The sequence below is a fragment of the Chiloscyllium plagiosum genome, chromosome 21, assembly GCF_004010195.1.
Source record: "Chiloscyllium plagiosum isolate BGI_BamShark_2017 chromosome 21, ASM401019v2, whole genome shotgun sequence".
In the NCBI taxonomy this organism is placed as follows: Eukaryota; Metazoa; Chordata; class Chondrichthyes; order Orectolobiformes; family Hemiscylliidae; genus Chiloscyllium; species Chiloscyllium plagiosum.
In genome coordinates, this window is record NC_057730.1 from 9,588,204 (window position 1) to 9,602,394 (window position 14,191).

Here is a 14,191-nt window from a genome sequence, read left to right on the forward strand (position 1 = left end):
TTAACTTTATAGAGCACATGACTTCTTGAGCCCATACAGTGCTCTGAGTGCGGAGGCTGAGAGTTGTATGATTTGCTCCAAATATTTCCAGACAACCGGCATTTTCAAAAAATCGATTTCCAGTTTTGTACTGGAATTTCAATTAACAATATAATAGGCTCTATCGGTGGTTAGGTCAACATCAGTCTTTGTAAAGGTACTTAATCTCCTGGTAACTTTGTTTAAATTAACTACGATATTAGTGAATTTGATTGAGAATGGGTTGATTTTAACTGCTCAACAGTCTCAACAATTAAACAGGCTGAGGGTGCTCAAAGCACATATTCATAAATAATTACCAGAATTAGTCATAATAATGGAAAGGCATCTGTGCAACATAGAAAGCAAGAGACAAGAAAGAGAGACAATGAGCAAGCTAATAGAAAAGCAAATGCAGCAGAATACATAAATACATCTTTTTCATTGACTTTGAAGACTGGGGGGGGTCGATTGGTAACTTATGAAGTACATAGTATTTGTACTATGCAACATCAGCAGATCTGAGATTAATGAATTTAAAAATCAAGAGAGGCACATTGAACCAGCCAACACATCTACAGCTTTAAAAGATATACTGTATATACTCGTGTGCACGTTGATCTCATGCATAAGTCGACCCCTTATTTTGGCCAAAAAATCTTGTATTTTCTATATATATCGTGTACAAGTCGACCCTAGTTCTTCACAGTTACAGAGCAACATTTATGAGTGTGCCTGCCCATTGCACTCTGTTCTGGCTTTCCAGTCTGCCGGCTGTACTGTTCCATTCCAGGTCTTTCAGTCTGCAGCCGTTGTGCTCTGCTTCATGTTTTCAGAATTACTGTCATGTTACGATGGTACAGAATGATCGCTGTATCTGCGGAGTCGGTTTCTGCTGTTTCAGTTACCTGCGGTTCACCGTGGCCCAAACATATTACAGGGAACATTCCAGAATCAGGGACAGGGGGCTGCTGGGAAGGTAAAATTCCCATTCAAATGAATAGGTTCGCACCTATCTGCAGATTCCGGCTTCTGCGGTAGCTCTTGGAACATATCCCCCATGGATACAGAGGGACTACTGTACCATTCTCCCATAGCAAGCAGAATGGAGACAATTAGTTTGTGAATAACTATTCAATAATGGCCATAATTATTTTTCCTTTTGTTGTTTATTATTTTATATAGAGATCTGGCTCTTGTTTGCCCATTTTTTTGACTCATAGAAAGCATGAATTTCATCCCCATGAAAACAATACATTGTGTATTATTCGACCCCCTAATTTCAGCTTAAAAAAACCATCTTCAAAATTCGACCTACACACAAGTATATACGACATTTCAGTTTTCTTTTTAGTTTGAGTTTCTTTTCAGGGTTAAGAATATTTCCAATCATCAGAGTTATTTGCAGAGCATATGTAGTGTACATTGACTACAGTGCTGTAAGATTTAGCAATAGAATCATAGAGTCAATGGAGATGTATAGCATGGAAACAGACCCTTCAGTCCAACCCGTCCATGCCGATCAAATATCCCAACCCAACCTAGTCCCACCTGCCAGCATCTGGCCCATATCCCTCCAAACCCTTCCTATTCATATACCCATCCAGAATGCCTCTTAAATTTGCAATTGTACCAGCCTCCACCACTTCTTCTGGCAGCTCATTCCATATACATACCACCCTCTGCGTGAAAACATTGCCTCTTCAGTCTCTTTTATATCTTTCCCCTCTCACCCTAAACCTATGCCCTCTAGTTCTGAATTCCCCCAATCCAGGGAAAAGACTTTATCTATTTACCCAATCCACGCCCCTCATGATTTTATAACCTCTAATAAGGTCACCCCTCAGCGTCCAGCGCTCCAGGGAAAACAGCCCCAGCCTGTTCAGCCTCTTCCTATAGCTCAAATTCTCCAACCCTGGCAACATCCTTGCAAATCTTTTCTGAACCCTTTCAAGTTTCAGAACATCCAACAGGAAGGAGACCAGAATTGCACGCAATATTCCAACAGTGGCCTAACCAATGTCCTGTACAGCTGCAACATGACCTCCCAACTCCTGTATTCAATACTCCGACCAATAAAAGAAAGCATATCAAACTCCTTCTTCACTATCCTATCTACCTGTGACTCTACTACCTTTACCACTAAGTGTATAAATCCTCCGAAGATTTGCTTTCCCAAAATGCAGCACCTCGCATTTATCTGAATAAAACTCCATCTGCCACTTTTCAGCCCATTGGCATAGAAAAGGTGGAGCAATATGAACTTGCTACTCTGCTGATATTTCTTCCTTATATAAAGCTGGTGTTACGGTTCTAAGATATACAGAAAAAGTGGAATGATTTGGGTCTTTCATTGCAAGTGGTTGGCAACTGTCCAAAATATAGAGTCAGGACACCAAGGTTCAAAACAAACATTAAGTTTGTTACAGGATAACTGGTAATTTTATTACAGTACCCATAACAACTGTCGTATAATAACATATATATGTTTATATAGAATAGGTGTACCTGGAATGCAAGCTGATGAAACCCTGACTCTGGGTGTCCTGAAAGCTATAAAACAATTTTTGTCACTAGTTTATATATCATCTGCACTTTTCCCCAACCTGTTATATCTGCGAGTGCCTAGTTCCTGTTGGACAAGATCAAATTATTCCCAAACAAAGGTGTGTTGTGCTGTTTGGCTTGTACATCAAAAGGCCCAAGGAGAGTGGAACTTGCTGTGAAGAGTCAGGCACTGGTCAAAAATCTGAACGTTCATTCGGTATCAGACATTGGAGAGACAATCTTAAAAATGTACACAAGATTATAAAGAGTGTGAAAAATCAAATCCAATTATAATTTTGCAAGAAAACATAAGTTCAAACTAGTAAAAGGTAACTTTGGTGCTGATATTGATTTCCGTTCTTCACATGTACCACATGTGAAATGGGCTTGCTATCTAACTGAGGACAGAGGCTGTGCTCGTTCAGCATGGAGATGTCAGCAGTCTGCTGAGGCCAACTCAGAATGGAGCAACCTTTCACACTTTGAACAGTTTTCAACTATGAATGTACACAGCTGCCAGCCCACTGTTGTGGCTGTGGCTGTGGTCGTGGTCATTGGTACAATTTTTGGAGTACTGATTATCCCCTCCATTCTCTGAAGGGGAACTTTTGTGTTACCTCAGTCATATTTCAGCCCCAACTCCCAATGGGTAAATTCCATTCTGCATCTTCATGGCCCCATTGTTACTTCAATTGGTTACGTGCCTCTTGTAGGTGAATAGTTGTTGTGCCTCTGACCTGGCTAACTCAAAAATGCCGACAGGACTAGATACAGAAAAGCAGAAAAGCCACTCTCCCCTGGCACTGACTGCCTCTGCCTTACATCCATGGCCACTCAAAAATCTGTAACGGGTAAAAGTACCGCCCTTGTCCTTTCGTCACATCCAGGTTGATTCTCATGCTCCAACTGTTGCTTCTGTTTTCTGTGTGGACTGAACTATATACAGGAATACATCCATCCAAGATTTCAGAAAGTGCTTTCCCCATATCTTCTCAATTTGGGAAGTCTGGTATTTCAAACTTTTTTTTCTTGATTCTTTCATGTGATGAATGAATCAATAGCCAACTGAGCTAACCCAGCACCCATACCTTTACATAATACTTTGACTAACGGGTTAATTTATGAGGACAGCGTACATAATCCTGCCCTGAAACCCCATGAGTATAAAAGATTTAGGGTTGAGGTATTTGATGTTTTTAAGATGATTAAAGGACCTTATGGAATAGACAACAGGATATTTATTACCTCTGGGAAGCACATTCTAATGACAGGAAACAGTTTTTCACACAAAAGAAATGTCAAAATCTTGAATCTTTTCCTTAGCAAGGCCTTTGAGGATAGGCTTCAAGTGAAAACTGTAAAACTTTGAGACTGAAAGATCTTTGCTTGAGAAGAGTATTAAAGGATTTGGAAGAAAGGTGGGCAAATAGAATCAAGATTGAGATCAGACATAATCTAATTGAAAGGTGAAACAGAGTTAAGGGGCCTTTCTGGGTCTCTGCGCTCCCACATCAATGCAATCAGAGAAATCGCTATGGTAATTATTGAGCAGTTCGGGAAGTTTGATGAGCAGTAGAGAGGATTAGACAGAGTTGTGAAGTAACACCATGCTGGGAGGATCCATGCAGCAGGGTGCTCTGTCAGCCTTCCAATACAGTGCAGGGAAGTTATCAGAACTCAGCACTTCACTCGCATCCTTCAGGGGCTGTAACAAGATTCTTGCACCAGGGCACGGCAAAACTCAGAGTCCTCCACTTATTCAGAAAACATTCCAACAAAAACGATGATTAGATTAGATTCCCGACAGTATGGAAACAGGCCCTTTGGCCCAACAAGTCCACACCGACCCTCCGAAGAATAACTCACCCAGACCCATTCCCCTACATTTACTCCTGACTAATGCACCTAACACAATGGGCAGTTTAGCATGGCCAATTCACCTGACCTGCACATCTATGGATTGTGGGAAGAAACTGGAGCACCCGGAGGAAACCCATGCAGACACAAGGAGAATGTGCAAACTCCACACCGACAAATGTCCGAGGCAGAGATCAAACCTGAGTCCCTAGTGCTGTGAGTGTGAACCACTGAGCCACCGTGCCGCCCTCAGATGGGTCTATTCCATTAAGGTAAATGGTGGTGAAGAGTAAAAGGAATTGGGGCCCATTTTGAATGGGGTAGAGGGAGGCAATAGTGTCAAATGGCTGGATGAATCGGTAGAATTCTAATCGACATCGAACTCAGCAAGGTGGCTACCAAATTCCTTCTGTTGGGGTCTTCCTAGTTCTGCCTAGAATTCTGTGTCATTATGCAGCTGCTGTACTTAGAACACAAAATGATTCTGAAATGTTGGAGATCTTGGGACGACTAAACGCAGAAACGAAACTCTAGCTCATAGGCCTGTACTTGACCAACAAGCCCAGTTCTGCTTAGTCACAGCGACACATCACCATAAGCCTCAGGAATCTGTCACTTGCACCCTTCACATCATTCTGGACTCAACCCTGCATCCAGTAATTTCAGACCAATGGCTCTATCCACTCATTTTGCTTCCATTTCATTAAAAGCTTTGATCTTAGTCTTGTTGCTTTCGCTTTTGGATGGTAGTCCATTCTTTCAACTATTCATACCTCTTTAATAGTGATTTTATTATTCAAAGGATGAGAACGTCTCATTTATTGCCCAACACTAATTACCCAGAGGGCAGTTAAGAGTCATCCACATTGCTGTGGGCCTGGAGTCACCAGGTAAGAATGGCAGTTTCCTTCCCTAAGGACATTAGTGAACCAGATGGATGTTTCCCCTCCCTTGACAATTACTCTTAATGCTAGTCTTCTTTATTGAATTCAAATTCCACTACCTGCCATGGTGGGATTTGAACTCAGTCCCCGGAATGTTATCTGGGTTTCTGGATTAACGGTGCGGCGATAACACTAGGCATCCCCTTCACGTTTACAAGTCATTTGTTTCTCAACTGTCTAATTTCCACTCCCTTTAAGTCTGTCCCAGCAACACTTCAATCAGTTAATGTTTCCTGTAATATTGCTAAAATCTTGCTCTTAGTCTTTTTCTACAGTCACCTAATTGCCTGACTCAAGGCCTGTTACATTTCTAATTTTTCCCAGCAGTATGAAACGTTAGCTCTGTTTCTCTTCCCACAGATGCTGTTGACCCACTGAGTAGTTCCAGCAATTTCTGTTTCTATTGCAAATTTCCTGCTTTAATATTTTACTTTTGCACCTATCCAGGTTTCTAGTTTAAAATAGCATCAGGGCATCAAATGTATTTTAAATGCCAGTCATAGATGACTTCCCCTGTGAAAGTGCTACGTTCATACATCATTTCATACAGTTCCTTAGGTTGTGCAGAATCTGCACAAATGAATAAACATCATCCACTGTACAGAGTCAGAAATATCTGAGGGCAAGAAGAAAGGAAGAGTTCATACTTTGGGTGAACCATTTAAGTGATTTGGCATCATGTCACGCAAGTCTACAGGTAAGTCTTTGACATTTCATGATATTTTGAAATGAAAATTATTGAACTGGAACCAAATCCCTTCATTCAGCTTCCTGTTTGATCTTGCCTGGCTTTTCCTTCCTGCTCGACAGGACTCTTATGATGAAGATTATCATATCCACTTTGTGCTTTGTCTTTCATATAATAACTCTTGACAAATGAGACTGAAAAGGACATATTGAGATACCCAAAGAGGAAATCAGTTCCCATTTAGCATCAAAGGCTTTCTTTTCTTCTTGAATGCCACTGTTGAAAGGATATTTCCAGCAGCTGTAGTTGAGATACACAGACTGCCAATTCCTGTACACTAGGTGGCTATTCATGGGCAGATGGAGTCAAAAGCATTGACTTTCAGCAGGGCATGTTAGAAGCATTTCAATTTTACTTCGCAAACAACTCCAACTGTAAAGCAGACAGGTAGCCTCTGAGGTTGTGTGGATACAACCTCTGCAAATGTTAAAGGTCAATAAACGGGCACACTAACCTCTGTAAATGTTAAAGGTCAATAACAGGCACACTAACCACTGCAAATGTTAAAGTCAATAACGGGCACACTAACCTCTGCAAATGTTAAAGGTCAATAACAGGCACACTAACCACTGCAAATGTTAAAGGTCAATAACAGGCACACTGACCACTGCAAATGTTAAAGGTCAATAAATGGACACACTAACCACTGCAAATGTTAAAGTCAACAATAGGCACACTAACCACTGCAAATGTTAAAGGTCAACAACAGGCACACTAACCTCTGCAAATGTTAAAGTCAATAACAGGCACACTGACCACTGCAAATGTTAAAGTCAATAACAGGCACACTAACCTCTGCAAATGTTAAAGGTCAATAACAGGCACACTAATCCTGCACACTCTGGTAAGTAACATGGCTAAGAATGTTAAAAATCCTACAACACCAGGTTATAGTCCAACAGGTTTATTTGGAAGCACTGGCTTTCGGAGTGCTGTTCCTTCATCAGGTTGGATTATAACCTGGTGTTGTGTGATTTTTAACTTTGTCCACCCCAGTCCAACACCGGCACCTCCAAGTCACGGCTGAGAATGCTACAGTGCAAACAGTAGTGGTGCAGAAGCGCCACTGGGAGCCACAAATTGGAATGTAACATCTGAGATTAGGAATTCCAGGATTGAGCCTTCTCCTGAGGCACACTTGATGGTGGATCTCTGTTTAAGGTTTATCTAGCCTCAGCGATCCAGTCTTGAATAAGGAACCTCAAGCAGACTAAAACTCCCTGAAGTTGTATATGTCTTTTCTCATTTGAGTGAATTATCTAACTGATCTGACTACCTTCATTACCCAGAATATTTTTCATGCACAACCCAATTCCCAATCAAATGTTTCAACTGAATCTGCTTCCTCACCACCTGCCCCTTTTCCTAGAGTGTATTCTGAGATCACATCAACTTGCTGTGTTTAAAAAAAGAATCCACCTCAAACCCTTAGGATTCTTTTGCCAATTATTTTCAGTCACGGTGCAACAGAGATAATATATCATTTTGTATGGTGTGTTGGAATATTTGATCCTGCAACTAAAAAAATTCCATGGCATAAAAATTGACTTTGCAAACTGAAGGAGGTGAAAAGAAACACATCAGGAACTCTGCTCCTTGGCTTGTTTCTTCCCTTGGTGAAGGTTTAGTCCATTAAATCAGTTTAACACACGCATAATTCAATCATCTTTTGCTCTATCTTACTCAAGAGAGAAACAGAAAATCTCTGACACAGAAAAAGTTCTCTCCTCACCACTTCATAGTGTCCGTGCTGCGCAGCAAGGTGCAATGGGATTTGGCCTTCGTCTGATTGGGAGTTGAGACTTGACCCTGCCTTCAGGAGCATTTTCATTGGCTCAGCCTTCCCTTGCCATGCAGCATAGTGCAACGGCCTCATAGCTATTGGTAGGAGGGAGAAAAGTAAACAAGATTAACTCACCTCAAGAAACATTTCACTAATTTATTTCAACAGTGCACAGGTAATAATTTTTTTTATACATATAGCTGACAAATCATCCCAGTAGAATTAAACCGCCAATGATAGATCCCATCCTCGTTATAGCTCAATTGTGTCCTAATTACCATAAAGTCCAACTTGGCTTAGTTGCATTATGCCCAAAGTATGTCCTTCCCAATCTTCCAATAGCAAATGAAAACTTGGGCCAAAAAATGGACGCATTTCAGTTTCAGTATTGTTACACCTCTTATTGTAGCTCTGCAGTGGTACAGGAAATGCTTACTCTTTATGGGATAGGAGCTATAGAATTGAAATAAAATTTTGAAGGGCAAATAGACTGGGATCCAAATTTACAAACAGTCAATCTAAGTTCAGTGATTGAAAAAAAAGACCTGTTCAGCCTTGACCTGGACAATCACAAAGGCCAACCTCCCACCTATAGAAACCATCTACCATGCCCGGTGTCAAGGAAAGGCTGCCAGCATTCTCAAAGATCCATCCCACCCTGGCAATGTTTTTCTACAACCTCTACCATCAGGGAGAAGGTACAGAAGCCTGAACATACAAATCAGCCGGTTTCGAAACAGTTTCTGAATGTAGTATTCTGAATAGAATACTGGATGAACTAAAAAACTCTTAGCATTCACCAGTACCTGTGTTTTTGATTTTGCCGCTGCTTACCTATTATTTACTTATCTATGCTACTTAACTCTGTGATCTGCCTGTATTGCTCACAAGACAAAGCTTTTCACTGTGCCTTGGTACACATGACAATAAATTCAATTCAATTCGATTCAATTCAACATTTCTGTGCAGCAAAATGATAAATTTACCGTGACATTTTTGAACTAGTAATTAGTTTTCCCCTCTGAATATGCAATGAACATCATTGTATCTCCCTGCAACTTTGAAGGTATATGCAAAATGGATGAAGATTTATGCACGGTGGGTGACACTTTTACTGCCAGATTACAGTTACATACATTTTAATTCTCCAACACGACAAAACTGCGCAAGAATCCATTAAAGTTATACTTTTACAGTAAGTTATTCCAACTAATTTTTCACTGCAACGACAACTGAGCTCTGGCTAAGATTCTGTGTACGCTCATTTTGTGGCACTGTTGCCTCTGAATGAGTAGATCCTTTTAATAATAATCAATTTCCTCAGTGCCCAGTTTCTTTAATGTTTTTGATTTGCTCTACTGATGTCAATTGCAGTGGATGTCTTAGAACAAGGCTTGCACAGTATCTTCCAGGAAGCTGTGCACTTGCTTTAGTTCATTAGAATACTGCCTGTGGGTTCAATCCTTATCCCAGCAGCTTGAACATATCACTTAGACTGACGCTCCCATTGCAGTGCTGAGGGAGTGTGCATTGTTGGTGGTTCCAACTTTCAGATGTGGTACTAAATCATGGCTTTACAAAGTATGGATCACAACCCCCACTGGGATCAAAAGACAGATGTTGAGGTTGCAAGAGGCTGCGAGGGCTGTGGTAGAGCTTAGGCTGAATGCTAAGAGGTGAAAGACCTGTTTAAACCATGAATTCTTTCTCACGGTAAATGACTGACAGATCTTCGAGGGCTAATTGCTGCTGCAAAAAAGAAGTTCTGTGAAATAGTAATTGTGCTTTTTCAAAAAGCTCTGCAGTTTAACACTTCCTATCATGCTCTACTGACACAGCAAACAGAAGGCCTTCATCTGTCCTGTCACACTCCCACCACAATCCAAACTCAGCAACCCACCCCAAATTTTCACCCTGGACTCACAATAAACCTGGCGCAGCGAAATGGAATCACACCGGAAAAACATTTGGAAAGCTTTGTATTAAATCAAGGTCCCTTCTGCCCTGATACACAGATTTGAAAGAGGAATGGGGAAGAACCCCTTGGTGTCCTGCCTCTATTTATAGATAATCAACATTAGTATATAGATCATCTCGTCAATTGATTCAATGTTGTTTGCAAACTGGTTGCCAGATTTCCTACGCTGTCACAGAGTCTACACTTCAAACAGGAATTAGAGCCTCTAAAGCACTTCTTAAGTCCATGAAAGGTGATATATAAATGTAGGTTTTTACTTTCTTGTGAGAATGCTACTCATTGCGTTAAAGAAACTGTGATATTGATTATATAACACTCCAGCCAGTGATGACTTCACTCAAGAGAAGTCGGTTATAATGGAAAATCAGATTAGCAGAGTTAGGCACTGCAATAGCCTACTCTGATATTTTGGAAGTATAAATTTTGTCTTTTTGAACTCTTAATTTCATTACAGTTAAGATAAAATAGTACACCTATTGGGACATACCACCTCACGGATTGTGTCTTCACGTTCCTCACTTTTGTAGCACAGTCCCAGGACTGATAACAGATAAACTGGTTGGGGATTTTAGAACCAGGGGGTCATAATCTGGGAATTAGGTTCCGGAGAGATGTTAGGAAGCACATCTACACAGAGGGTGGCAGTTGTTTGGAACTCTCTTCCACACCGGCTGCAGATGCTGGATCAGTTGTTGATTTTAAATCTTTTGTTAAGCAAAGGTATTAAGAGTTATGGGCCGAAAGCAGGTTTTTGGAATTCGGCCATAATCTCACTGAATACTGGAATAGGCTGAAGGGGCTGAATGACCTTCTTCTTTTCCTGTGTGCCCTGATCAATTGCTGTCTTATGGGTCTCCCTGCACAATATTCAGTCAGATTCTAAGATCGAGGAATGGAGCTGATTATGTTGAATGGATGGTTATTGCCTGCTTAACACTAATGTCTAAAGTCAGAATTGTCCTCAAAGTGCTCTCACAAAAGCACTTTTATACCAGATCGAGAGGTCCAGTTTGGTTTAAATATCCTCGACTGCACTGGCTGTAGTAGACTCTGGCAAGTACCCAAATTGCATTTTGCACTGACTGGCATTTGTTTAAGTGTGAGTACCCTCCTCTCTGTAGAACACCTTAACCTTCAATCCTGGGACCACATTCAGACCTCAGCCTAGACATAAAGAACTGTGGTTAACTCAAACACCATAACTAACTGTGCTCTCTGAAAACTGGAACGGAGACCTATCAACAGGCAAATCAGTTCAAACCATATTAACCATGATCAGTTGTAACTGTCTTTCAGCCAAGCTGTACCTTGGAGAACAGATTGCATTTTGTAGATTGTAAAACCAAAGAAGGCAATAGTCAGAGTTAACCACATGAAATTACTGACGTCTTGTGCAGAATCTCTTTAATAAAACAGAATATACATTGTGCATGAGGCATTCAGGCAAGGCAATGAAACAAGTCCTGCAAGGTCTCACTGCAGTGTTGCTCGGTGAATACAGCATCTTGTTATTGGGCCGAGATTGCATTAATTGTATTGCCTTGGAAGAAAGTTAAAATCATAGAATTGAAATCTTAAGTGTCACCTTTATTGTCCTTGATATCCACCGTAGCCTGGGCTTCAATCAATAGGGAGATGAGCTCAGTGTTCCCATTGAGTGCAGCATGGTGCAGAGCAGAAAATCTGCAGAAGTAAAGAACGAGGAAGCCGTTAGCCTTACAAAAAGGTCAAGTTTACCAGAGCTCTAAGCAGAGTATGCAGTATAACTTTGCAGAGGACAGAAACACACTCACCATTTCGTGGCTTCCCTAACACTTTAGTTGGTTTCATGAGCATGGAAGTGAGCTACATGAACAGAGAGGACCCTCAACTCTTTCCAACCCACCCCTCCCTTCTGTTGTGAGTTTACAAATCCTATTGGCTGTGGGGGAGGGTGAGAGCTACAGTCTGAAAGCCAGGAAAAGAATTTGTCCAATCATTGACCACGCACTGGAGAATGTGTCTGTGTTAGGGTTCATTTGTAAAGCCTACCTGGCTACCCTGTCAACACACACTGTCTTGGACCACACATGAAGAATGGTCACAGTAAAATAGATGCCTATGGAATTGGACTCCAGCATGACACAGTATTTTCTGAACAACAGGAGAGAAATCCTTCAGTTGGCATACAGAAGTCTGCTCTATAAACCACTAAATATCCCATATTGGTGAATTTCCCTTGGCTTTAGGCATTTTTTGACAAGTATTACAAAAATGAGTAAGCATGAGGTATCCTTATCAGCAACACAAGAGTTCCCACCGTGCTAACTATGGTGGAGAGGAGATGAAAGAATCAGCTACATCATTATCATCATCAATAACTCCCATTCAGCTCTATGGAAATCCAAGTGAGCTACTTTTAAGTTTCTGACACTAGCAATTTGTCACGGTTGGGTATTAGCTCAGATTAACAGGGAACATTGGTGAAAAGGCACTTAGTGAAATATGGAAACCTGTTGGTGCCGCATAATGATGGGTTCCACAATTAGAGCTTCTACTTTAGGTGCATCCAGTTTTGAAAGGCTTTGATACAGAAGCCACATATTTAACCCAACACTTTTAGTTTTACAACACATCTCAGCAGGGATGAATGAAAGACTGTTTTAATGAGCCTAACGGTGAATTTTATTCTAACACTTAGGCTCCATGGGCATTCTCAATCTCTAAATGATTGGAGCATTCCCACATTGAAAGTGCTGGGATAAAACAGTCTTTGTGGATATGATAAAAATTAAAGAGCAGGTCTGATCTTGATCGCTGCTACCAAACCCATTCTGCAATAGGAATTTTTGTCAGAAGTAAGTATTTACCTATACACTCTAATTTAACAAAAAAAATCTTCAATGCATTGCCTTGTATACAAAGTCCTTGCTTCCTCACAGATATTGTTAATAATGATCCGCTCTCCTCAAATGCTGCCTATTGGAAGCTCTGCCATATAAATGACAGATAGGCAACGACATAAAGCACTAGATGAACACTGGTGGTCTGTTGCTGTTCCAATATAGAAACAGCTATGATAACTCATCTTACTTGACAGGTCTTCAAAATGCTAATGACTACATTAGTGCAGTGTTGAGTTAATCACTGTGTAAGTTTGAAGCACACACATCAAATCTTGTTCCAGGCAAAGGGTTTTACGACCAAACACACCTAGGGGTATTCACTTGAGTATAGAAGATTTAAAATAATTTAAAAATTTAACTGAATAGATTTGGAGGAAAGTTATTTCCTCTGGTGTGGTAGTCCAGAACCAAAAGCCTTAAAACAACTGATACATGATGGGAATGAATGTGTTAATGATGATGTCAGCGTGACAACAACAGTCACATGTTGCCCAGACGAGGGGATTGGGAAAACTGCACCACATTAGCTGTAACCAGTGTCATGCACATTTAGAATGCAAACAAATAATTCACTGGAACTGCTGGGAGTCAGACACTTTTAAATAAGGTAAAGACAGAGATGCATCAGACCAAGAGGTAGAGCAGCCTCAAGAATACAGTACAAACATATAGGGTTGACACCCCACAGTAGGCAGGATCCCTGAGGTCACATTAGTGAGGCTGGAGTCCATGGGAGCTGCAAGGTACGTGCAGTGAGTGGTCACAACACAATCCAATTACATTAAAATCAGAATTGGGCCATTTCGGGGTGGCATCAGGATTAGTGCATGTCTGGAAATCTTCCCCAACAAGTTATTGAGGTTGAAGGTTGATTGGAAATTTCAAATTGACAGATGTTTGACAAATTGACAAAGATAGTAAGGGTTTGCAGAACCAGGATTACTAGACAGAGTTAGAAGACAGATCAGACAAAGTTTCATTGAATGGTGAGACAGGACCAGAGGAAGGTGCCTGGAGCCAACAATTTGGAACTCCCTGAGTTTCTGATGCTGCATAATACAAAACCCTAGCCATCGAGGAATTACTCTGTTTCCACTGCATTGACATGAGTTAATCCATTTAAGAGAGAGGTAAAAGGAGAAAGATTCAAAGAAATACAAAGGGTTGTTAAGTTAGACTAAGACATATTCATGTCTCAGGGACTGGTGAAGGGTCACGAAAGAAATGTTTATTTATCTTTGCTTAAATGCGGATCAACGTACTGCATATTTCCACCACTTTCTGCATTTATTTGAATTGAGATGCCACACCATGAGAAATGGGATTTAAACTGTTTCCTAAACTACAGCATTTCAACAGGACCTGCTCAGCTGAGAAGTGCTTTACGACATCCTGAAATCATAAGAAGTGCAAACTAAATGTAAGTCCTCT

The 14,191-nt window shown here is 40.8% G+C and overlaps 1 protein-coding gene across 11 annotated transcripts in view; it reads right to left on the bottom strand.

Annotated features, from left to right (window-relative positions):
* caskin1 (CASK interacting protein 1) overlaps positions 1-14,191 on the bottom strand; it is a 651,040-nt gene that overhangs the window by 186,950 nt on the left and 449,899 nt on the right. For all 11 annotated transcript variants that reach the window (XM_043711216.1, XM_043711218.1, XM_043711212.1 and 8 more), the window contains exons 3-4: positions 11,461-11,558; positions 7,847-7,992 (exon numbers count right to left, since the gene is read on the bottom strand). In XM_043711216.1, coding sequence (XP_043567151.1) covers positions 7,847-7,992; positions 11,461-11,558 — 244 coding nt within the window. The remainder of the gene's footprint in view (positions 1-7,846; positions 7,993-11,460; positions 11,559-14,191) is intronic.